Below are 25,110 nucleotides of genomic sequence, written 5' to 3'. Positions count from 1 at the left end.
GGTTAAAGGCGAAAAGCTCTGCCCGTCTCTGCGGTGGCTCAGTGTGGGGCTCTCCAGCTCGAGGACCATGAGCCTCCCATGGGATTTGTGGTGCGATCTGCAGCGCGGAGGAGGCCGAGTGGAATGAGCCGAGCTGGTCTCGGTGCAGGGGTGTGAGTTTAAGCACTGGAGTCTTTTATGTGGGGGAAGAGCTGCTTGGTCACCTTCCCCCTGAGGAGCAGTCCGCGTGGTCTGACACGTGTGTGTCAGGGCAGGCTGCCTGTGAGCCCTCCTCCTCCTGCTGCAGCTTCTGTAGCTGAGGGAGAGCATTTTCTTAAGTGTGTCTGTGGTGGTGGGGGCACTGCTTGGCATGCAGCGTCTGGGCTGATGCTCGCGTTTGCTCTGAAGCGACGAGGGTCTGGCTGTCCCCTGGCTGCGTTTCGAGTGCTCGCGCCGATTCGCCGGCCGCAGCCAGCCGGCCAGGCTCCTCAGGCCCCTCCAGGAGAGCCCTCGATGTGCTGCGCGGGGGGAACTCGCCTCACCCCTTGGCGGTTGTGCCAGATGGGGTGATGGGGAGCCCACGCTGGTCTCAGCCGCTCAGCAAAGCGCCTGGGAGCCCAGCCTGGGCTGGAAACAGCGCTGCGTTTCCAAGCGGCTGTGGGAATTTTGCCGGGTTCGTGCTGGTGCCTAGCAGCATGCTTCGTTGTCGCTTCCAGAGCAGATAGCCCGGGAGCATGTTTGCAGAAGGCAGGCAGGAGGAGAGCACCTTGCCGGTGCCTGCCCGGCCGCTGGTGCTGGGGGGGAGCATCACAGCAGCGGGGCCCCCCCTCTGCCGGGCCCGGTGCAAGTGCCCCCCGATGCTCTGCCTCTGCAGAGTGAGGGATTGGCTCCCCCAGGCCGGGGTTGCTGAGCCTGCTGTGATCATGTCACGTCGGGCTCCGTCGATGTTAACATCTCATTATCTTTGTTACTGTAATTACATTATCCGCTGCTTTATGCAGAATTATTCTCCGAGGACTAATTGATGGATCCATGTTTAATTCATTAATCATTAGCATCAAATTCGACAATTACAGTGCACACTGATTGTGGAATTTCAAATGTAATGAGGGAAGAATTAACAAAGAAAAGGGAAAACCTGTTTCCCTGGCATACCGCTGCTCACCATGGGGGACAATGACATTGAGGGAAGAAGAGGCAGCAGAGAGCAGGGTGGTGCAGGTCATGGCAGGCGGGAGGCTGGTGGGATCGTTTTGTGCCTTTCTCCTGGTTGTGGCTGCACAATGTATTCCTTCAGGTCAGAGCAGGGTCATTAATCTACGAAAGAATGGGAATTTGGGTACTGAGGAGGAAAAGCTCAGCTCTCACTTCTGGAACAAAGTTGCCTGTCCCACCCTGCAAACAGCCCATGCGTGCAGGAGCAGCACATCTCACCCTGCCATGGCAGGGTTCCAGGAACACCAAGAACATCCCCAGTGTACGCATGTGCTCGTACACTTCGCAGGGAAAGCCAGCTGGCCAAGGTGGCTGGACATTAGGAAAAAATTTTTCACAGAAAGAGTGGTCAGACAGTGGAATAGGCTGCCCAGGGAGGTGGTGGAGTCACCATCCCTGGATGTGTTTAAGGGTCGTTTGGATGAGATGTTGGGGGATATGGTGTAGGGGAGAACTTTGTGGAGTAGGGCTGATGGTTGGACTCGATGATCCCAAGGGTCTTTCCCAACCTGAATGATTCTGTGATTCTGTGTGGTGTCTTCAGAATGAGCTTGCTGCCCCCATGATTTGCCCGTAATCCTGTGGCTGCTCTGTTCCCTGCATGGTGCGTAGGACCTGCTCTTAAAAATCTATGGCTACCTCTCATCGTTTCAGTGTTTCCTACTCAGAGGCAGGAATCCTGTAACACTACACTCTGTATTTTGATGCCTGTGAACTAGTTGGCAGAAGGCAAGGCAGAGCAGGCTTTCCAGCCCTGCCCCATCAGCCAGTGGCTCTCCTCAGGGCCAGGGTTGGTGCAGTGCCCCAACACATCTGTTTCAGTACCAGATGTGGGTACTCCTTCCCTCCCTCCAGACGTGCTGCTGCAGGATCTCCTTGCTTATGGAAGCGGGCAGCTTCTGCTCCATATTTCAGTGGTCGTTGCCACTTCACTCAGTCTGAGGATGCAGACAGGCCTTCCCTGGCACCCTGTGTTGAGTCAGTTAAATAGTCGGGGATGCTTGGTTTTCTCTCGTCACCTTTGACATTGGAATGGGCTGCCAGCTCGTGCCCAGCCTCCTTCAGTGCAGTGCAATTTGATTTAAATGGAGGTTTCCAGCTTGATTTGCCTGGCTACCGTAGCAAGCAGCTCCACGGACAGCACAACAGCAGCAGCTTCTGAAGTTGCCAGGGTGCGTGCACCAGGATGAGGTCGGCTTCCAGCTGGGCTCCCCTCACCTCCTCGCTCCTCCTGGCTCCCCAGGCACGGGCAGGCATATGCAGAGGAACTGGCCGGCACCAATGCTTCCGGCAGGAGCGAGGCAGGGACACGCTTCTCTGAGCAGGGCTGAGTGCCGCTGGCTGGGAGCCTGGTGTTGAACCCCGGCTGGCCGTGATTTCAGCTAGCTCACTTTGCTGTCTGTTGAGTCTGACTGGAAAAGTTCAACGTTAGTTGCTGTTGTTCAGCCAAGGGCCGAGAACTCAGATGTGGGGACACCAAAGCTGAAAGGAAGAGGGTGAAGGTCTTGTCTGTGGTGTTTGTTGGTGTGGGACCCTTGTCATTCCCAGCAGTGTCTTAAAGGGTTGTTTGTAGTCTGAAGATGAAGCAGAGATCGGAGATTTAGTAAAATTTATCTGTAATTAATATTTTGCATCATGAATCATGTATAAAATACTAGAAATTCATATGTATATTAGAAATATTATAAATTCACTATAACATTCATATGGTAACATCTTACGAATGTTTATCTGGCTGCCTGAAGTAGGAGGATGAATCCAAATGTGAGGTTGGAGCCATTGCATTCAAGGATTTGCATTAGTAGAAACTAGAAATTGTCAGGACTTCATGGGGGAGAGAAGGAGTGCATCGGGAACTTGAAGGGATGACATGAGACGGGGTGGTTCCAGCAAAGCGTGGTGCCTGGTTCCTGTGGTGGACTGAAGCCCGAAGGACTGAGATACACCAGATCAGTTTGAGGTTTTATTTGCTAGGCATATGCTAGAGTTACTATGAATTTCATGTTTCCAAGCATTGTAACTTTGTTCTCTCAGCTATTATTATTTCTTTCTATAGAAGGAAAACTGAGGCAAAGAGAAGATAAAGCCAAAATTGTCAAGAGCATCCATTAACTATGTGCCCCCAGTTTAGAGCCTAAAAATTGCTTTTTCTTTCCCAAGAACTTAGCTTTTTAAGTGTAGCTGTGAGCAGTAAGGTCCTGTTTATCAGTCCTCAGAGTCTCCACCTGGGCACTTGGAACAGGAGGAACTCATTATTAGTGTCCATTTTTTACAGGTGTTGGTGTAAGTGACTTGAACAGTAGTTCTGGGAATTCTGCAGTGCTGTATGGGCTAGATCCCATGTCCCCAAAGGAAATATTCAGCTCCTTAGCCTTGGGCTGCCCCTACTTACCCTGCTGACTTCTGCGTTGTTCTTTTGGGTACCTTGGTCCCGCAATAAATCCTTTAGAGGTCTTGAAGATAACAGACCACCTCACTCCTCATCATCCCCATCGTCCTCAGGTGTGTGCTGGCCCCTGGTCTGCTGATTCATCTCCAGCCCACTGTCCTGCACACAGGCAGGAGATGCTCAAGCACAGGCCTGTGTGACGATCACCTTTGTGCCTCGATGATGTGGCACTTGCGTAGAGCTGTTGGTCGGCACCACTGCGCTGCGCTGAGCTATGTCCCCACTGCAGACCAAGGGGATGGGATTTTCCGATCAGCAGTGGGTGAGGACGTGCTAGCTGCACTGTACCCCTTGCCTGGGGTGCAGGAAGCATACTGCACTCCAGTTCCAGCCTGGGCTGGGGAACTGGGTGTCCTGCAGTGGTTAGAACATCTTAGATGCAGTGCTGCAGCAGGTATTCATGTTTAGTTTCACCTGAAAGGCATCTGTTCGGTGTGCTCAGAGGTTGCTCGGGCACGTGAACCAAAGGTGCCGGCCTGGCCTGAGCTAAACGCTGGTGCAGTCTCAACGTGGTGGCTGTGCCGCCTCGCCATTGCTCCCCGGGCTCTGTGCTGAGGCAGAGCACAAACAGAATCACAGAATGATCTCGGTTGGAAAAGACCTTGAAGATCATCCAGTCCAACCATTAACCTCACACTGACCGTTCTCAACTCCACCAGATCCCTCAGCGCTGGGTCAACTCGACTCTTCAACCCCTCCAGGGATGGGGACTCCACCCCTGCCCTGGGCAGCCCATTCCAACGCCCAACAACCCCTTTTGGAAAGCAGTACTTCCTAATATCCAGTCTAACCCTTCCCTGGCGCAGCTTGAGGCCATTCCCTCTTGTCCTATCGCTTGTTCCTTGGTTCAAGAGACTCATCCCCCCTCTCTGCACCCTCCTTTCAGGTAGCTGCAGAGGGCGATGAGGTCTCCCCTCAGCCTCCTCTTCTCCAGACTAAACCCCCCCAGTTCCCTCAGCCGCTCCCCATCAGACCTGTGCTCCAGACCCTGCACCAGCTTCGTTGCCCTTCTCTGGACACGCTCGAGTCATTCAATGTCCTTTTTGTAGTGAGGGGCCCAAAACTGAACCCAGTAATCGAGGTGCGGCCTGACTGCTTGATCCAAGTCCTTCCTGCCCCCCACAAATCACTGACGTGGGCCCGTTCTGAGTGCAGGACCTCTCCCAGTGACTCCCCTGGCAGGGTGGTCAGTTGGCTAATATAGGGTTAACCCCTTGGTTTGGAGAGGTTTATCTGTGGCTACAGGTTAGTCACCACTGGCTGTTCCTGCACAACCTCTGAGTGGGAAACTGTTGATTTCAGGATGTGTGTCCTCTCCCTGCTCAAGGGACTCAGTTACCTGTAACATCTTTGGTGGTTTACAATATTCTGTACACCATAAAAGTGTTAATTTTCTGTATGTTTTAGTGAGTTTTAGAGTGGAATAATTTTTCCAGAATGAGTCTGCCCTTGTGGGAGGAAGGAAGTGCTTTCTATGAGGGATGAAATCAGATACACCAAGGTGTCTGAGGTTCATCTGGAGTGGCAAAGGTATATACCAGTACTGCAGGTCTGAATTGGGGCATGCTGTGGCACATCAGCTGAAACTGCTGATCTGTTGGTTGTAAAGTGGAAAGGCACACTGAGCTGCTCAGCTGAGATATCCTGGACTCTGCGTGAATATGCAAAGTTGTTACTGAGTTGTGCAAATTGGATTGTATTTGCACCAGCCAAGAGAGGAGGGATGTGGGGATATCTGTGAGGCAGAGCAGCAAGGAGCGACGCGGATGAAATCCCTTACGAAAACCCACGGTCTGTATTCAGTCTAGAGCAGCTCCTTGCCTGCCAGTCCGCGTTCCTCCAGAGTCCATCTTCATTACATCTGAAGACTATTTTATCTGCACTTGAGCTATTATGTGAAAATACTGGTAGCCTGTTTGGTCATACAGAAAAACTATTATTGCTGTATCATTTTCCAGCTTTACTGGTGACTCTGCAGACGTTTGCAAAGATGCTGCCGTTCTCAGAGAGTTGATGACCCAACTATCTTGAGTGTATTAAGTAGCTTCATCTATTGCTTGGTTTCCAGAAGGAGCTCAGGCTCCCCTTGTCGGAGCATGACTCCTCTATGGAGCTGGTGAGCCAGGAATCGTGCCTGGGAGCAGAGCTGCCTGCTCCCACTGTTCCTAGGAGCTGTAGAAGCTGTTGTCCAGCCATGAAAATGAGGTTTCAGCTCGTGCCCAGTGGCCAGGGTTCTGTACAAGCATGGGGAGAAAGGCAGCACTTTCTTGCTTCAGACCTGCTCTTTTTCTTGAGGGCTTCCTTTGCCAGAAATCTGGCTGCCGTTCTTTGTTTTGACCTGCCAGTTGCCAGAGGTTTCTGTCCAGAACCTGCTCTGTCTTTGCCCATCTTTTAGAGAGCTGCTCACCCATCCCTCTGCTTTGTATGCCCACACCCAGAGCCTTGCTGCCTGGGAGGTGTGAGCACTCAGTTCACTAGACTTGTAGGTTGGGCATCATGGACACACTTCATTGTGAGTTTTCTCAAAAGGCAGCTTCTCTGGTGTGTGACAGACTGCTCTGGCAGTCACCCTCCTCCACAGTTGTCTTCCAGCATGTCCAACTCTTCCACCCTTTAAACCACAGCCATGGTGTGCCTTGCACGTGGTCGGAGTCATGTTCTCCAGGAGCACGCAGGGGAAGGATGCAGGGGTACAACTTGTACCTGTGACCTCAGGCTTCACTCAGACGGCAGAGCATCGCTCGGGTGAGCTGCCGTCACCTGACGAACCCCGTGCCCAGAGGAGGTGTAGGACCTTCTCGGATCTCTGCTCCACACTGCCCTTCCGGGGAGCCCAGCCTCTGCATCCCTAGGGCGGGCTGCCCTCCCTCGTCCAGCCCAGCAAAGGAGCGGGGCTGTGCCCCCGCTGCCATTGCTCAGACCCGTCTCCCCATGCAGAGCTCCTGGTCCTCGGGGCAAGCAGTGCCGTTAGTGTGGGCAGGGAGAAGCTTGCGGGAGGAATCAGAGCACAGGAGGGAGCTGCAAGCGCTCCCTCCCCATCCCAGCTCTCTCTGCCCTCCCTGATGGGAAACCAGAGATTGATTTTCTCCGACCCAACAGTATAATCACTAACCCTAATTAGAGATAATTACTGGGACTTGATACACTTATTACTTCCTAGAAGACTAAAGGAGCTGTGCGTTGCAGGGCTGAACAGGGAAAAAGGCCTCAGAGAAAGTGAGGAGGAGAGGAGAAAAGAGCAGGGCAGGCAGAGTGCTGTGATGATCCGAGCCCAGCCCAGGGACGCTGGAAGTGCCGAGGGAAGCCAGATGGGCACACAGCTTCGTCGTGCAGGGGCAGCAAGCCAGACCCATCGGCTGCAGTTGTAGTTATAAGCATCCTGCATTTCTGAACAGCTGGCTCTGGGTGTCTTGCACAGGGCACCTGGAAAAATGAAGAGGGTATAATTAATAGCCACCTGTGAAAACCCCCACATTGCCAGGGAAGACTGGGGTGACAGGGTAGCTGGTACTCATCTGGGGTGGACTGAGGACCTTTTCCAGAAAACCAAACTTTCTCTTCCATACAGACCACGCTTGTGCTGCAAGAGAGAGAGGGGCAGGGGAGCAACGTGTTACAGGCACCAAACTCGTGCCCTTCCTGCTGTCACCCAGCCTTCCTGCCAGCTCATCCCTTCTTGAGGGCAGGCTGCCTCTCCTCTTTGGAGTCCCCCTTCCTGACCGCTCCGCTACTGGCCCATGGGCTTGGTGGCTGGGGTCTTCATTCTACTGCTGGGCACTGAGGTGCCCCAAAGGAAGGTGCAAAAACCCATTGCTAGCAGCCGAGATACAGAGTCATCCTGGTACAGGTTTGCTCCAAATGGAGCACTGCTTGCTCTGTCTCCTCCTAGGGACCGGTGCAGAGCTTCAAGCTGACCCACAGTCTCTCTCTTGGTATTGTGCATGCCAGGTAGTTGTGGTGTTGTGTGCCAGGCAGCCTCTGTGGGTCAGGCAAGCAGGGTGTATAAAACACGTTATGAATAGCTTTAGAAACAGAAGTTATATAAGAAAATATAATACAATTGTAGCATAAGCTGAATGGCCTTTTCAGTTGCTAGCATTCGTGAGCTGCGTGCAAATGTTGAGTTTTCATCATTCGCTGCAATACTTGCCCAGGTCCACGCTTCTGCAGCAAACCCAGAAAGTTCTGTGTCTGCTTCCTTCCTTCCTGCAATTTTATATCAGACTCTGCTTCCTGCTTCTCACTAAATGCAAATGGTGATTCGTATCGTTGCAACCTGTCACGAGCATCTGTCCCCCACTGCCCTCTTGGTGATCTCTTTTGGACTTTTCAGCTGCACAGTGTCTTTCCTGGTTTGTATTTTAAACAGTATTGCTTGGTCATTTTCTGCAGCTTATAATTTCAGGTTTCTACAGAGACTGTAAGTGACATCTCTGGTTGTATTAACAGACCAGAAGAGAGGTCCGAAACAAGGACCATTTTTCCTTCATCCACTCCCCGCTGCTCATTCCCAGCACTTCAGTTTGTGTGTCTCAGAAACAGTTCCTGAAGTATTTCATTGTAACATGTTGGAGAGTAAATTACGTTATTGTGGTGATAGTCACTGAAGGACTTAGCCAAGTGACACTAAAGCTTCCTCAGACTTTCTGAATCCTACTGGTTCAGAGAAGCAATGCAGCCCCCATGGAGAATGCCATAGTTACCCTCATCAAAGCAGATGAGGAGAATGAATCACAAAACTAAAATTTAGTAGTGGCTTAGGTAAAAGTAACCTTAACTTTGTGGTGGTGTTCAGGCAGAGTGGAATTCAAATCAGAAATAGAGTATTAAACACACACACGCAGACACACACACACACACAAATATATATCTGAGCCAATTTCACAAAGCTGAAAGCAATTATGAGCCAGATCATTTGGGAGAAAGAACTTAAACAGAAAAAAAAAAAAAGTGAATCATAATTAGGAGTTTTTAAAGAACATTTTACTGGATACCAGAAACTTAAAATCAAAAGGAAAGTTGCACTGCTTAAAAATGTATTAATCTGGGTTAAGAGGAGGCATAAACTATTCAGTCTTTCTCTGTCCAGATAGTGAAGAATGCACAAGAACAAAAGAAAGTGGAGGGGAGCAAGCTGTATTGTGCTAACCTATTTTGTACATCTGTGTATATGTATATAAAAAGCAATAAAAATAACGGCAACATAATAAAGTAATCGATAAGTATTGAGCAGAAGTTGAAAGCTCCAGTGGGCAGGTAGTTGGTAACACCACTGTGGTCCTGCATGGCCAGCTGGAACCACGAGTGGAGGCTCGCTCTGCCATTGAGCTCTTTGCCAGAGCTCCGCAGACTAACATCCGCCGTGAGTGATTAATTATGAGCAGCCCTCAAAGTGACCCTTTTGGCTTTGTGGGAAGCATTCCAGCTCCTGACGTTCCCAGACTTGCTCTGGTTACAGCCGCACAAAGGGTTTGTTTCACCGTTTTATCTGGGTTCATTGCTTGTGGAGAAGTCACGCACCTTGTTGCCTGCCCAACTTATCCACACCACGCTTAGTACCAGTCAGATTTAGGGAAGAAGTTAAATACATTTAGCAAATTAGCCTGTTGATTAAGAACTTAGAAACAAAGTCACCGATGAGATAATACCAGCACACCACAGTTGCTGGGTACAGCTACCCACCACCTGTCTCCATAGGGACATCAGTGCCTCAGCTGATGGGAGGACCGACACTGCCTGCCGCATCTGAGAGCTTCTTAGTTTGTGGACTTCTGCCTGAGTCCATCATCTCTGCTGACTTTCTCCTCGAGGGAGACCTCTCTTTCCTTCTTGCTCAGAGCTGCTTCACTTGAATAAAAGACCAATCTTGCATCCCGGTTCCTCCTCCAACACAGATCCAGATGTTGAGCTCAAAGCAGCTCCTGTATCCTCCCTGGTGCTTTTTCCTGTTCTGGTCTCAGCAACGCAGCGTGGAAATGCAGGGGGGTCTCCTTCACCACCGCTCGATGCGTCTTCACTTTACACTCGTCTTGTGCCCTGTACTTGGTGAGCTTCTGCTGAAGAGGCTGCCTTGTCCACAGCACCTTGATCGCTGTATGACAGTATTTTTAGCGTGTGAATCATGAGAATAGTCACTGTTCATATACCTTACTAAGTTCCTAATCTTCAACTTTTACATGTTCTGTGGAGACTCTACATAACATACAGATAAAAGTGATGGATTTAGTATCTGAAGCTCATTTCCCAGCTCACCTTCCCCCCTCTTGGCTAGTTTCTGGAGCCTGCATTACCATGGTTGCACAAGGGGATACAGAAAAGTTAACCAGCAGAGTTAAAGACAGTTTTTCAAGTTTATTAGGAACTAATGAATCCTAAAAACAACATTTGTTCATTACTGTATGGAAATAGTAGAATGGATAATAAAAAAAAAAAAAAAAGAGAAGAGAAGTATTCAGTGAACACTTCTGTTTGGTGTCTGGGAAGAGGCAAGATGATGCATCTTATTGCAGAATGATGAATTCTTCATATTCCAACTGTAATTAGGAAGCATATTAAACAGCAGGTAGGAGATTTAGACGTGTTTGAATCAGCAAGTCTGAATTATTCAATTCAGGAATTCTAGAAGATGTGGCCAAGGTCTTTCTGAAGTGTTGATGGTGACTGTCAGTTTTGGGATGGAGAGGACTTCTAGAGGGCTGAAGTTCATGGATTCCATGTGTCCACAGTATGAGAATGAAGCTGATGGATTGGAAAGGGCTCAGAGAATAGCTGTAAAGACAATGAAATGCTTGCAAAATGCACCTTGTAGTGAAAGATGTGAGGAGCTACATTTGTTTAGTTTATCGGAGAAAAGATTAAGAGATTATTTCAACACCATCTGTAAGTACCTATATAGAAATAAAAATTTGGTAATAGAGGGCTCTTTATCCGATAAAAATATACCAAGATCCAATGACGGGTAGCAGAAGCAAGACAATTCAGACTAGAAATAAGGTGCACATTTCAACAGTGAGGGTAATTAACCACTGGAACTACTTATCAAGAGTTGCTGTGATTTCTCTGTCACTGACAATATTCTAATCAAGATTAGAAGATTTGCTAAAAGATATGTTGTAGTTCAGACAGGAGTAAATTAGTGGAAGACCTGTGGTGTAATTTTATGCTATGCAGAAAAGATCAGACAATCAGAGGGCTCCTTCTGGCTGCTTCTGACTCCCTGTCCAGATGTGCTGTCGCTTGCTGTCCCGGAGGATTCGCCTCTTCCCCACACACCTCCGGCCCCTCGTCCCAGGCGGTGGAGCTGCACGGTGAGCAGACGAGGTGTGCTCCAGCGAGCTCCGTGGGCTTTGCGCGGGCGCTTGGTTCGGGTAGAGCTCAGGCTGGAGAAGGACTGAGTAGCCGCGGCTGCCTGCGGTTCTCAGCGTGCGCTTGCTGCCTGAGGATTCTGCGGGGCAGCCGTCACTGCAGTACCTGTTCACAGGTTTCTCGGGTTTGCTGGGGTCCCGCTAACTCTGTACGTGGAGTCAACCACCATCTGAACCAGAGATGAGTCTGATGTGTTGGCTTGAGATGCCATGGTTTATCTCATGTGCCCCTGAGTCTTGGTTGGGAGATGGGATCATAAAATGGTAACTGTTTCCCATCCTGCTGCAGGCAGCTTGGGTTTTCAGTCCTCCCAGAGATGTCTGGACTATGCAGAGCTGTTTCTCCTGGCAGTTTGTACCCACCATGGATTAGCTTTGGTAGGGTGTTATATAGTCGGTTACCATGCGCATATGTCCAAAAATGTGCTCTCCAAAGGCAGTGCTAAGAGAGGAGGGAGGTTCCCCTGTGTCAGAGCATCTGTGAGGCCCAGTGAAAGGCAATGGCTCCCACCGTGTGCAAGCTGGCAGATCCTGATGGCCTTGCTAAGAAGCAGGGCTGGGAAACCTCGCTCGCCTGCCGTTTGGATCAGTGATTTCGCACAGACATTCGCTGTTGGCAGAGCTGGGAAGGACATCTGTCTTCCCACAACATGCCTCGCCATGACTGTGGGGCTGTATAGGTGCTTGGCGTTGTTGCCATCTCCCAAGGAGAGCTTGGAAGTTGTCTTTCAAATGACGTGTGTCCATCCTGGTGCTTCTGGTTGATAAGAGCTAGCCTATGTTTTTTGGCCTCGTTACTGGTAGGAATTGTCAAAAAGGAAGGAACTGACTGTGTCCAGCAAAATAGCATGCAGTGCTTCGTTCAGAAAACCAACCTGACAGAGACTGTCCTGGCTCCAGACCTGCTCCGGGGGTGGGGGCAGCTCTGGGAAAGGCAGCCGCGGGGTGCTCCCAGGACAGCTGCATTCCTGCGCACATGGCAGCTGACCGCCCATTGACGGAGAGTAGTGAATTATGTCTTTACCAGCAGGGATTTCACAGGCAGGCAGCTTAACCGGGCTCATTGGCTCTCATCTCCCCTCAAGAACCAGTTGGTTTCTCAGAACTGAGGAGTTTCCCACCAGCTGGAGGTAGGTACCCGTCCAGCCCGCTCCGCACAGCCCCGGCGCGGTGTATTGGGGTCCTGAGCAGCCGCGGCTGCCCCATGCCCACGGCTTTCGGGGAGGCTTTGAGACGTGCTCTGGCTGCGGACGCCAACAGAGTATTTGAGAGTCAGTACGCTAAGGTGACTTGCAGTAATTCTGATTTTTATTTGGAATAAGTGACGATCAGTTGGCAACAAGTACCTTATAGTTTTGGTTAATGGGTAGTGGTAACCGATGACTCTTGGGGACGTGGTTTGGCAGATAGTGAATGGCATTAATCAGCAGCGTGCTGTTGGCCTACTGCAGTACAAGAAAAAAAAAGGGTTTGCTTCATGCCAGGGTGTCCTGACCCCATCCTGGGGTGACCTCCATCACCATCTCATGCCCTGCAGCTGGCAGTCTCTGCTGCTACATAGTGTGGCAGCAGCGTCCCTCTTCATGTGCCAGAACAGGGCCTGGCACTTCAGAGAAAAGATCTGTGTTGTCCCTGGCTGTAAAACAAGGGGGAATTCCCAAACTGCCATCCAACTTGTGCTTCTTTGAAATTCAGCATACCCCTGTTCCCCCAAACGAAGCCGGTTTCTTCCACGTTGTCAGGGCCCCGTAGCAGCCACCCATCTGCCCCAGGAGAGCAGTGCTGACATGGGGATGGACAGTCAGTCACTCCTCACAAAAACAGAACTATGGGCAATTGTCTGTCCGTGCCCTTAGCTCTGCAGGGCCTAGGGGAAGTCATGGGGTGCAGACGGTCAGGGATCTATGCCTTCATGTTTCTGGGAGGCAGAAGAACATGCAGGCAGTCTTAGCTGAGATGAGGTACCCAGCCAGCCTCTCACCTTCTCCAAAGACACCTGCCACCGCTGCCTCAGCCTGTGCTAGTGGTGGCTTCGTACACAGATGAAGAGCACATTGGGCTATTCCAGCTGGAAGATGATGGAACCTGAACTGAGGCCAAGCTGTATCCACAGGATGAGGCCCAGTCATCTGCTCAAGCAAAAACAGTGACCCCATCCATGAGTACTTATGCTGTGCCAGAACAGAGCCCCAGTGAAGGAACTGAGAGCGAAGCTTGCTCCAGACAGTAGCAACTGGTTCAGAAGTCTGTGCCTTCGGTTTGCATGGGAGCTGAAACTAACTTCTCAAAGTGTTTCCTCTGCTACCAACTCACTTTGCCGTGCATGACTTGGTCGTCACGTCTAACCAAGCCATCCTGACTGCAGTAGCGTAGTTGGTGTGGAGAAACACAGACGGAGCAGAATTTAGCTGCCATCTGACCATTCTCCTGTTGGCCACATTTTAATGTTGAATAAATCCAGCAAGAGACAGCTCTTTCTTTGAGTTATCGCCAGGCAGGGGTCTGAGGGTGTGAAAACATTTTTGTATAGCGGTCTGCTGTGTGCATTGGCCAAAGGAGAATGAGTCCTTGGGACCCTGTCCCCTTTCTCAGGAGAGATGCTGAAGCAGTCTCTCTTCCCTGTCCTGGCCAGACTGCAGACACTCAGCACCCAGGACATGTGCATCAAGGAGACATCTGGCTTCACCGGGAGCTGGTGCAGAAGTGGGTGTCGGGTGCTGGTGGTAGGAGGTAGAGCTGATGTGTCACAGCTTGATTTCTTCAGTGCTGGTCAGGTTATTGTATGTTCGAGGAAGAGAAGGAAGTAGTCCTTTCCTCAGTGAAGATGTCAACAATGTAGGTATTTCTGTATTACTCCTGTTAAAAAAATGTGAGACTTAGCATGTCCGTACACTTTGTGTTGCTACTCCTGGCAGCTTGCAGTCATTCAGGACTGCAGACTGTAGGATGTGGGCAGGTGGGTGAATAGGATTGGTAGGAATCGGGTTGACATAGTGCTGAGGGATCTGGTGGAGTTGAGAACGGTCAGTGTGAGGACTGGATGATCTTCAAGGTCTTTTCCAACCGAGATCATTCTGTGATTCTGAATGGAAAGCCACCTTTCTTTTCTGTACATGGAATTAGTTTTTTTCAAGGTGGTAGGTTGTACATGCGGATCTAGGTGAGGTGTCATACCAGCTCTGTGCAGGAAGTGCGTGTGTCTCCCGGTTACACAAGCCATACCTCTTCTTGCGCATGTGGGATACATTCAACTTCCCAGCCTCGGTGGTGGTGTGATTCGGTCGTGCTGTGGAGAGGCAATACTGGCAGAACTCCTTCTCCTTCTCCTCTGGTGTTCCCAGTAAAGAGCCCCAGCCTAGTGCATTCTTGCCATTAGGGTGCAATCCAAATCCCATGGAAAACAGTACATACTTTCTCAGGATTTTCTGAATCAGACCCATTAGTTCCAGAGTACATGTCTTTGCATTTTGACTAAATAAATTTTGTTGTGGTTTTGTTAGCTCACTTCTCAAAATCATCTAGTCCTGCATGCCATATTCATTGCCAAAATACTGACAATGCTTTCAACTTAATGTCACCAGGAAATTACACCAGAACCCATGTACTATTTTGTGAAATTGCTGTTGAAAATACTAAATTTGTCCAAAGATTTGTTCAAAAATCCTCAAGTGATGCTGCAAATGATCTCCTTCCCAACTGATGGTACCCTTTTTTGCTAACTCACCTTTATCCAGTTCCCTGTGCATCCCCACCTTCATGAAGAATTTCTGTTTTGCTTTGATTCAAGTGTTTTACTGAAGCGGCCAGGCTGCCACACTTCATGCTTAGAAAGATGACGTTCTGGTTTTAGGTCATTTTCCATTTACTGCCATGTCATCAGTTAGGCTTTACTTAAAAAGGCTTCACAAAGCTTTGCCTGCTGGTGTGGTCACACTAACATGTCTCCATGATTCTCTTTTTTGGGGGATTTTGAAGAAATAGTGATTGGGAGAGCTTTGCTTGAGGGACTGTCCGCAGGGTCAGGGAGAGTTCAGTGCCTGGAGGCTTTGGCTTAGAGAGGCAGTTAGTATTTTATTCACCTTTCACTTTGTTTGCCCAATTTAAAGGGAACATACCCAGCAACTGCCAGTGGTGTCACTTCCAAAGAGACGCAATTCCTGAGAGCTCTCACCTTGTTGCAACCCCCTTGCAGATCTCTGGGACAAACCGTCGTCGTGCAGCCCAGAGGTCTGTGAGCCAAGTGAGCGGCCAGGCTGCCAGGACGTTTCTCTGCAGCTGGGTGACTCCAGGCAGCTGGTGTCAAGTGCAGGGAGCTCCTGGAGAGACGGCGGAGGCTGATAGAAGCTGTTCCTGGAAGTTGTAGCAGCACCGTTTCATTTCAAAATGAAATTTCCAAATCGGCACCGCTGCTTCGCAGCTCATACTGCTTGGCAAGGCCGGTGGATTCGCGAGGTGGCAGTCGCACATCCCTGGTGCTGGTCAGGGCTGAGGCACTTGGGTGTTTGTGGCAAGGGGTGGAGGTGCAAGGGGCAAATCTGGGCTCCCTGGGGCTCTGCGGGACTTTTCCCTCTGTGGCAGAAGCTTGTCCCGAGCACTCCGCGCTCCTGCTGTTTGCCTCCCTCTCCTCCACGGCTGTGCCGATGGACACGTGTTGTGTGTGCCGCTGGGCTGGGGGCTAGCAGGCACTGCCTGAGCTCTGGGGGCAGCCTGTTCCATCCTGTCCCATCCCGTCCCATCTTGTCCCAGCCCAGCAGTGCGGTCCCCAGGACCCAGCTCTTCCTGGTCCCGGGAGAGCAGCGTTGTCCCTGCTCCAGTGGCAGCAGGCTCCCTCCCACGAGGAGGCGAGAGGAGATGGATGCGGCAGTCAGGAGCGGAGCGCCAGCTAATTACCCTTCCGAGTGTGTCTTGTAAATTAAGGGCTAATTAGAGGCAAAGTCAGTGTCATGGTTTTACACGTGTTTCTGTGGCGCTGAACGAGGGGAGGGAGGGGGAGCGTGCGGCAGCCGGGCTGGAGGCAGACGAGCCAGCAGCTCTGCTGCTCCTGCCCCACGGGCAGGGCCCCAGCAGCTCAGGGTTGCCCACCGTGGCCTTTGTGTCAGCGCTGCCGGGGCAGGCAGGGTCTGCAGGCAAGGCTACGGAGAGTCCCGACACAGTGCAGCAGAGAAAGGGGGGTTTTTTGGTCCAGGGTGGGTACGTAGAGAAGGAGGGGGAATGAAAGGTGCTGACAGGCGGCAGACGTGCCTGGTGCAAGGCTGATGGCCTACATCACCCCTCCATTCAGTACACGCCTCGGATCTGCCTTCTGTAGGGGGGGATTTGGGCTTCTTGAGCTGTTGTTTCAGGCACTCTGCAGCCTCAGGAAACGCTCAGGCACTAGTGACATTTGAATCCCATTTCTTAGGTTTTTGTGGAAACAGCAGGGACAGAACTGTAACTTTATGTACAAAATCTGGGGCTCCACCTGGGATTTTATGGGGCTCTGCTCTCTGTGGAGGCGGGCTGAGCACTGGAATACATTGCCCAGCAAGGCTGTGCAGTCTTCCTCCTTAGAGATACTCAAAAATCATCCAGACACAGCCTCGGGCAAGTGGCTCTGGGTGACCGTGCTTGAGCAGGGGCTGGACAGGACGAGTTCCCTTCCAACCTCAGCCAGGCTGGGATTCTGTGAGACCAGAATGAGATTGGTTTTACGCAGTAAAGACACAGTCTGGTGAGCTGCCCTGGCTGTAGCAGATCCAGCTGGGGACCTGCTCCTGCAAGTGTCCATCTGCTCTCCAGCCTGTTTCTGTGAAAAGATCCCACTTACATCCCAGCCCCTCAAAACAAGTTGCTGGGTTTCTCTTAGCCCGGCTCCTTGAATGGCCACAGGGTGATCGGCTCTGGCGGGGCTGGAGCAAGCGGACTGGTCAGGCTGTGGGTGCACGTCTCCTCAGCCAGGCACGCCGCGGCCGGAGCCCTTCAACGAGCCCTGCCTTCATCCATGGCCAGAAGGGCTGGTGCGGGAGTCCCAGCTCAGCATCTGTGCCTCCAGGCGTGGAAGGAGGAAACGTAGCTTCAGAGTAGGGAAAGGGACCCTTTGCTGGCCCCTGAGCTCCCAGAGCACTTGCTCTGCGGTGGCTGGAGCTGAATGCCCTAAGGGAAGGCACAGGAAAGTGCTTGTAGTGGGCAGGTGTAGGGTAATGCCTCTGGGGCAGCATCATTCTCCTTAACAGATTGTCTGCAGCCTTGAACAGCAAGATTTTTGCTCCCTGTCAGAACTGCTCTGTTTACTATTCTGAAAATTTTGGATATTCTTGTAATCCAGAAACACTTGACCCATTTTGAATCACTGAGCGATCTTGTCTTCTGTGACAGCCTCTAGTTCCAAAAACACTCCTTTCTTGGGGGTCTGAGCTCCTGGGCTCAGCTCTGGGGGTTTCCAGCTAGTGGGAAGAGGCATTTCCACCCATGATCCCCGCCTTACAGTTGTCTGTTGCCCTGTGTGTCCGTTTGTCATCCTCCGGGTGATTTTCCGTTCAATCCTAGTGCCTCCAACAGGGTTGTATTTCCTGCTAGGGACCCGCAAGGAGCGAAGTTAAGGAGTGAGGGTGGGCATGCTGGCTACGGGGTGAGTTTGTGTTTGTCCAGCTGCCTGAGGCTATAGTGAAAATTGTGAGTGGACCATGAACTCCAGCTGCAAAATCTGGCTGGAGGGGGAAGCTGTGTGCCAGGATGCCTAGCTCTGCATCCCAGGGTGCTGTGCTGAAATCCATCATGCTGGGTGTCCCCCCGAGAAGTGGTGTGTGCTGGGCAGTGCTCTGTTCTCCACATCTTTCAGGGGTGATGTGCTGGCACCCCTTGGGAGAGGAGAGCCAGACAGAGCCTGTCCTGATACAGAGCATCAGGTACAGGACAGCTTTTCCTTCCTCCACCGTGCTTCAGAGCAGCAGTCGGTCTGTGGTAAACTCGTGTCTCTCTTGCAGGTGCTCCCCACTCGACCAGCAGTACCTCCCTGCACTCGGAGCGCTCCATCAGCGGCATCAACCTGGTGGGCTTCAGCTCAAAGCCAGACGGCATGCACCAGCGCTCCTACTCCGTCTCCAGCGCGGACCAGTGGAACGAGGCCGTGGCTATCCCCGGCAGCTGCCCCAACCCCTGTAAGTAGCACTTCCAACCCCGCTCCCCTCAGCGGCAGCAGGTGGGGAGGCTTATCTTGGGGATGGGGCCATCCTGAGCTCGGCCCCATGGCTGCGAGCCCCGAGTTTGCTCACGGGTGTCTGATACAGCCTCTGGGGCCTTGCTGGGTCTGCACACCTTTGTGAGGGTCAGCTGGCAGTGTCCAAACCGGGGGGAGAAGCTCTCCTGCCCGCCACGGTAAAGCAGTCTCCCTCCAGCCAAGGGATGCTGCTCTGCAGGCCGACTGCTCGGACCTCTCTCCACTCTCCGCTCACTGTGCAAGGGGTAACTGCTGCCTTCCCCCGTCTCTGCTCCTTGTCAGCACCCCCAGCTCCCAGATTTTGGGGCAGTTAAACGAATAGGAGTAATTCCTGTCTCTGGAGCACACACTGAGCACGGCCCGCCCCCTCCCCCCACGCTCACTCGCTCTCTGTGATGTTTCAGGACAGTTGAGTGAATTAAAATAATTCATACATTTCCCAACGTAGCCACTTTGCCGAATTGGAAAATAAATGCTTTTGTGCTGCATTCATCACTCCTTCGTTCCTGGCTCTGCCGCCGCACTAAAAAAGCAGTTAAATGCACATCAAGAGTGGAGGAGCCATTTCCATGCCTGCTCGCCCCTTGTAGTTCTCATTAGCGCGGCAGCCGCCCCCCCGCTCGGTCCCAGGGGCTTTCGCAGTTTAAAGAGAGCCTCTTTATGATCATTACCGGAGTCCGACTGTGCGGGCGCCATTTGCAGCTGAGGAGGCTCCTCATTTGTAACTGTGAAAAACTATCAATTTCAGCGCGCCTGATGCAGCGGCTCCATCATTGGCCCCATCAGCTCCCTGCTGGAAGCGAATTAATCAGACTGTTACTGCTGATGGGGCAGCGCAGGCGACGGGAGCGGAAGGGCGCAGCTCTGAGCATTAATGTGCCGGCGGCCCCCCTTCCCCTTCGCCTCGGACACAGGGTGCAGTGGGACAGTCTCTGCTTCCCCCAGCGCCAGAGGAAGTGGGGTGCGAGGGCGGGGGAACCGCCGCTCCGCGCGCTGCTTTGGACACGGGGGCGTCTGCTGGGGGAGAGGGGTGCCCCCACCGCAGGCAGCACCTCGCCCTGCCCACGGGATATGTGGGCGCAGGCAGCAGGAGCCAAGTGTGCCGACTGCCGAGCGTGCCCCTGTGCTGAATTTTGCCCCTGTGCTGGGTGAATTTTGTGGTGCAGCCTTTCCGGTCAGCGGGTGTCTGCCTGTATGGTCTCTGTCCTCAGGACCCATCATGGCAGGTCTTGTCCTCCTCCCAACAGCCCCGCTGCGGAGCCCAGGGCCTGGCATGGCCGCGGTGTGCGTTCTGCCTGCCCCGGCTCTGGCCTGAGTGTTGCACCAGAATAAGCAGTTACCTCTTGATGCAACATAACCCGGAGGCTGACATGAAACGGGAGCAGAGATGCTGCTGCTTCTCCCCGGGACGTGGAGGGATGAGATGTTGGCTCGGTGTTAATTGTATGTCTTGAGCTGCTTGTCTGCTCTCGGGTCCCGCTGCACCCCGAGCCCTGTGGGTCAGCCCTGCCTTGTGTTAGTGGTCCACAGACACGTCACTGGGCCAGCTGTGGCGAAGGGCAACTGGCCCGGCTGCCCTGGGGGCCTCCTGGAGCAGCCTCACAGTCCGTTACTGCTGCACTGGCAGGGAAAGCAGCTATTTCGTACCTCCCAGCATCTTGTCTGCCATCCAGAGGACCGTGCAGGGCTGTCGGGGAAGGGCTGGGGCAGGCTGAGCCCCTGGAGCAAAGCTCTGGAGCCAGGGAGGTGGCGAGCAGCTCACTGGGCTCCCGTCCCCATGGGCTGGAGCAGCCCTGGGCTGCGCACACACCGGGCTGCCGGCAGAAGAAGTGGGTTCTTGGCATCACGAAGGAGTTGGCTTTTTGGGGGAGAGCAGGCGTCCCAAGCCAAGCAGCACATCTGCCCCTCCGCTGCAGGGCTGACCTGAGCCAAAATCGGTGTGCCTCGCACCCACGCCTGAACCCCAGCTGTGCCACCGCCTCTGGGCAGCCAGGGTCTGAGTTCCGCGCTGTGTGCCCCACTCTGAATGGCAGGGCCAGGGGAGGAATATTTCTCTGCTCAGAACAGACTTGCAGATGTGGGCAGAGGGTGCAGGCTGCCCTCCTGGCTCCTGGGGATGGGCTGCCTCCTCCAGTTGTGCCCCGGAGAGCACATGGAAGAGGGGCGGGACGGCTCGTGTCAACGTGCTTCGGCACATTTTTTGTTTGTCCTTTATGGAAGGATGTCTGCGGCCCACCCAGGGGCTGCCCCTAGGTTTGGAGGGAGGAACCAGGAGGTCCTACGTGTTCCTGCGGTGAGGTGGGGGTCTGGAAGTCCTTGGGTGGGTCAGAGAAGCTCGCTTCTGTCCTGCTGGGGAAAGAGGGAGAGCAAGCAATACCTGATCCTGTAGAGGAAGCGTGTTTCACATTCTGCCCCCACTCCATTGCAGTCCCTTCCCCATCCCACCGGGGGCCCTGGAAGCTCCCAGCTCTGTGGCTTTAGGTGCTGGGCAGCCAGAGGAGCGGGGACATGGGCAGTCTCTGCTCCACGGAGTGGAGGCTCACTGCTCACCACTGCAGGCTCACCGCAGCCCGCGGGCGCCTTGGCGGGAGCTGCAGGAACACACGAAGCCTCACACTGAGCCTGGAGGGGGACAGGATGGCGGTGGTGTGTGGTTTGGCCCAGGAGGCATCCTGGTGAGCAGGTGGGCAGCAGAGGTAGGCTGGATGCACCACGTGTAGCCTCAGACGAGAAAGTTCAGGTCCCCTGCGACATCCAGGCTAGGAGATGAAGGTGCCTCACACCTGCTCTAAGCGCAATCCTGAACAGTATCAGTAATTTATATTTATAAAACTTGAGTCTGATTTTATTAATTTATCTCTCTTAATTGTCAAGGGTGAACTATTTCCCTGTGGATAAATAGCAGCAGAAACACCCTACTTGTGTGTGTCAAACGTAGTAGAAACCAGAGGTGGAAGAGCTCTGATTGCTGTGTCCTCTCCCAGCCTGGCGATGGGGTACACTGGCTGCACACCAGACCTCTCCATCCCTCTGTTGGATGTTTGTCTTGCCACACAGACCCCCCCCCCAGAGACTGTCTGACCGAACCAGGCTGACATGGGAGAGCAGAGGCTAAGCTTGGTGTGGGAGAAGGGCTTGCCAAGTCCCAGGCAGTCCCCACTGCTGGAGGGTGCTGCCCTTGTTAGATGCCGTGATTGCTTGCTTAATTTCAGGTGCCACGAAACATGGAAATTGGAGGTTAGGGCTTGATGGGAGACACTGGATTGTTGCAAAGAGGACGACAAGTTGCCCAGGATGGAAGTGGGCTGGGAGCGGAGCTGCCATACGTGCCCTGTGGGTGGGTGGACACTGGAGAGGCAGGAGTGTATTTCGGAGAGGGTTAACAGTGCAGCGAGGGCTCCTGCGCCTCGTTGCCTTCCCCGGAGTCTGCATTTTTATGCTGATTGGAAGCCTGCGCTGTGTGTGCTGCTGAAATTGAATGTCAGGCTTTTGATTTTGTTGCTGGTCTCTAATGAAATTTGACATTTAATGGTGAGTGCAGCGGCAGCGTGTGTGTGTGTGATCGGAGCTTGATTAGCGCGCTCTAATTGACAGTAATTAGGCAGCTCCCTGATTGTTTCTAATTCTGCTATTAATTGTAAGGAACAGTATGATTGAGGATAAATTTGGTGCGTTGCTGCTGGGGATGCAGCTTCTTCAGCTCCGTATCGGAAGCCTATTGAGACCATCATGCTTAGGTTCCTAAGTGTGGCAACCCCAGTCACCTCGTCTGGCAGAGCGGTGCTGTGGGGGATTGATGCTTCTGCAGTGTCACTGCAGATCCCGGGACCTGGCTTTGCACCTCGGGAAGCCGAGAGCCACCTCCTGGGACCATCCCTTCCCAAAACACACGCGTTGCCCTGTGAGGGCACCGCCGCAGAGCAGTACGTGCAGGGATGTGTGCTGAGGGCTTGGCGTGTCAGGCTGCCCCCGGTGATGCCGCTGTGCTTGTCCCAGCTACACGGATGCCAGCGCTGTCTCTGTGTGATCATCCTGGATGAATCCCAGCACAGAGCGTGTCCAGCCTGACCCTGCCCAAGGAGCCTGCCAGCCCTGAGCCGCAGCGGGCGTCGGAGCTGCCCCGTGCACGGGGCTGAGCGCAGGTGCTGTCCCGTCTCCTGGGGCCGTGCGTTTTGAGCCAGGCGGGGCACCAGGGCTGTCTCCAGGACGCTTGGTTGTCTCATTCTAGAGCAGACTGTCACTGTCTTGCTGTACATTACTTTCTTTATCTTTGTTCCCAGCTAACGGTACTGCCGATTCTCTCAGCTCCAGCCCGAACATTTCCAGTGCTGCCAGCCCGAAGCTGGAGCCGCCTCCATCGCCACATGCGAACCGGAAGAAGCATCGCAGGAAAAAGAGCACAGGGACGACTCGGCCTGACGGCCCCAGCACGGCAGCAGAAGGTAGGAAAGGTTTCTGCCTGGGGGGCAGCTCTGCCAGCTCAGAGCATGGGTCATCCAGGAGCCCTGTCATGGGGCTTGCAGTGCTCGTCATCTGAGCCAGCTTGTGCTTGAGTGGAAAGGAGCAACGAGCTCCTCTTGATCTGCCCTCAATTCCTCACCTGCAGTGGAAGCAGGGCTGCCATCACGCCCGTGACTGCACATACTATTAGTGGTAATAATTACAAACTGTATTAGCAGAGCTGAGAGCGCACCACATAGTTAAGGCATGCTTAACTATGCTTAAGGTGTGCAGACACTTTCTACCACAACAAAGAACCTATTTCTGTTGGCTTGTAAATCTGACAAACTTCCATCAATTTAAAAGACCTATGCTGGCCATCTGCCTCAAGCTGAGGGTCTTTTGGAAAAGTTTATCTACTTCAGGAAACCAGTTGAAGACTGCTTTGCCTATGCTAAAAGTACTGATGGTTTTTCTGTTGAGAAATTTGGGTGTGTCTGCGGTTTCTGAAGAGGGACCCAAAGCTTGGCAGGGAGCCAGAAGGCATAGGGAAGTCCATTTTGATGTGAAAAGCCATCCAGATTTGTCCAGGTAGAGATTAGCTTGGCAACCATGTTCTCCAAAGCCTGCATTATGGTTAGCCTCTGTGGAAGAAGTGATCCTCAGTCTTTAAGATCTGACTTTATCCTAGGTCATCCTGTCCCACAGCACTCAATAAGCTTTTGTAGTAAACCAAAATAAAGATTTACTTCAGATGTCAAGGCAGGGGGAGAGGGGTTAAGCACAAGTGTCTGAAAGTAATGGTTACTGTAGACCAAACCAGAACATTTTAGGCTGTGCCTAACAAAGCATGTTGCGACTGTCCTGGCGTCTTTCTCCAAATCACACGTCAGCCTGTAGACCTGCAGCCCAGGTTTCCCATGGCAGAACAACTCTTTGTGAGTTCTCACTCTTAGAAACATTATGGTGATGATCTGCAGAGGAGTGTGGCAGTTCTGTTGTTCAGTCTTTTCTGTTATAGTTGTCTTCATCTGAAAACCACTGTGTTTAGGAAAGAAGTCCTCTTTGCAGTGGTTGATTCAGGCCACTGCTGCGTTCTTACTGACGGGTGTATGTTGACTCTTCAGACACATTACTGCCCTTCCCACATCAGCTCTCAGTTTGCAGTTCTCAGTCCAGTGCTTTGGCAGAAACAGAAACGAGTATTCTTTATATGTCTGAAAAGTGGGATACCAAAGAGTAGAATGACTTTGCACCTACACGTGTGACTAAGAAAGCGTGTGCTAAAGTGATGTGTCCCATCCTGTAAATAATACTCCAAGAGAGTACTGGAGAGAGTTGTAAAGAAGGTCCCAAAACTGATGTGGGTCTGATGAATGTATTTATGATGTGGACATGAAGGTATTCACCTTACCAGAACGAAGACTGAGAAGCGAAGGACTGATGTTTTCAGTACTTAGAGAGAAAAACATCTGGTCCTGCAAGGCTGTTCAACATAGCTGATGGGGGTGTGACAAGGTGCAGGGGCTAGGATCTCAAGTAGCACAAAATTGAATACAATTTCTTAGCTGAAAAGGCAATCAAGTGGAATACTTCTATGAAGTAGTAATGTGGTCTAACCACTGCTCAAAGTCTTAAAATTAAATGAGTTACTTTTCCACAAGACACGTGTGATCTGGCCCATGGCAGAATTCCCTGACCTCTGCATCCACGTGGGCAGACCAGGTGACTGTCACCCTCCTCCTTGAATGCCCAGTCCATGAATCTTCGAGCCATCCGAGTTTTTCTCTCATTTCATAGTGAGTTTTTTCAGACACATGCTCACTCTTGCTGTCCTGCCCTGTTTGGCAGTATCCCTGGAAGGTGGAGTGACCGAAGCTGCACACAGTGATGACGTGGTGCCACGTGATGTGTACGAGGGCATTTTCTGTTACTCCCTGCCCTGGTCCTTGACCATGGTGGTGTGCTGGGCAGAGGTCTTGTGCTGTCTGCTGTGATATCTGTGTCCTGTCTTGGGTTCATACAGTTAACTTAGAGCCCTGTCAGGTGGTGGAGTAATGTAATTTTTTCCCACAATGTGCATTACTTCGCATTTATCAACATGGAAGTTCATTTGCCAGTGAAGTGTCAGTTACCAAACTTCATTTGTCACTGCACAGACCTTGCACACAGTTGCTCCTCCCGCTGCCGGAAGCCTCTGGCACCAGAACCGGGAGCAGGAAAAAATACCTCCGCGGTGATGCGCAGTATTGCTGCTGCTGGGACATGTGCGGGTGTGGATCACCCGCTGCGGTGGCGCGGCATAGCCAGGAGAGGCACGGCAGGGCGGAGGGGGTATCTGTGATCTGAAATCATGTGAGCAAGCTGACCCACTTGTCTCCAGCTTGGACCCCATCTTTCCAAGTCCCCGTGGCCTTCGTCAGTCAGGCAGTAGGTACCGTATCCACTGGCTCGGTGCTGTTGTTGGG

At 52.3% G+C, this 25,110-nt stretch overlaps 1 protein-coding gene across 2 annotated transcripts in view; it reads left to right on the top strand.

Moving 5' to 3' along the window:
* AGAP3 (ArfGAP with GTPase domain, ankyrin repeat and PH domain 3) overlaps positions 1-25,110 on the top strand; it is a 148,568-nt gene that overhangs the window by 108,396 nt on the left and 15,062 nt on the right. For both annotated transcript variants that reach the window (XM_074851197.1, XM_074851130.1), the window contains exons 12-13: positions 17,970-18,143; positions 22,483-22,644. In XM_074851197.1, coding sequence (XP_074707298.1) covers positions 17,970-18,143; positions 22,483-22,644 — 336 coding nt within the window. The remainder of the gene's footprint in view (positions 1-17,969; positions 18,144-22,482; positions 22,645-25,110) is intronic.

The sequence above is a fragment of the Strix uralensis genome, chromosome 1, assembly GCF_047716275.1.
Source record: "Strix uralensis isolate ZFMK-TIS-50842 chromosome 1, bStrUra1, whole genome shotgun sequence".
NCBI classification, from domain to species: Eukaryota; Metazoa; Chordata; class Aves; order Strigiformes; family Strigidae; genus Strix; species Strix uralensis.
Note: the sequence above shows the minus strand (reverse complement) of the source record. Positions and strands in the feature narration are given on the sequence as shown.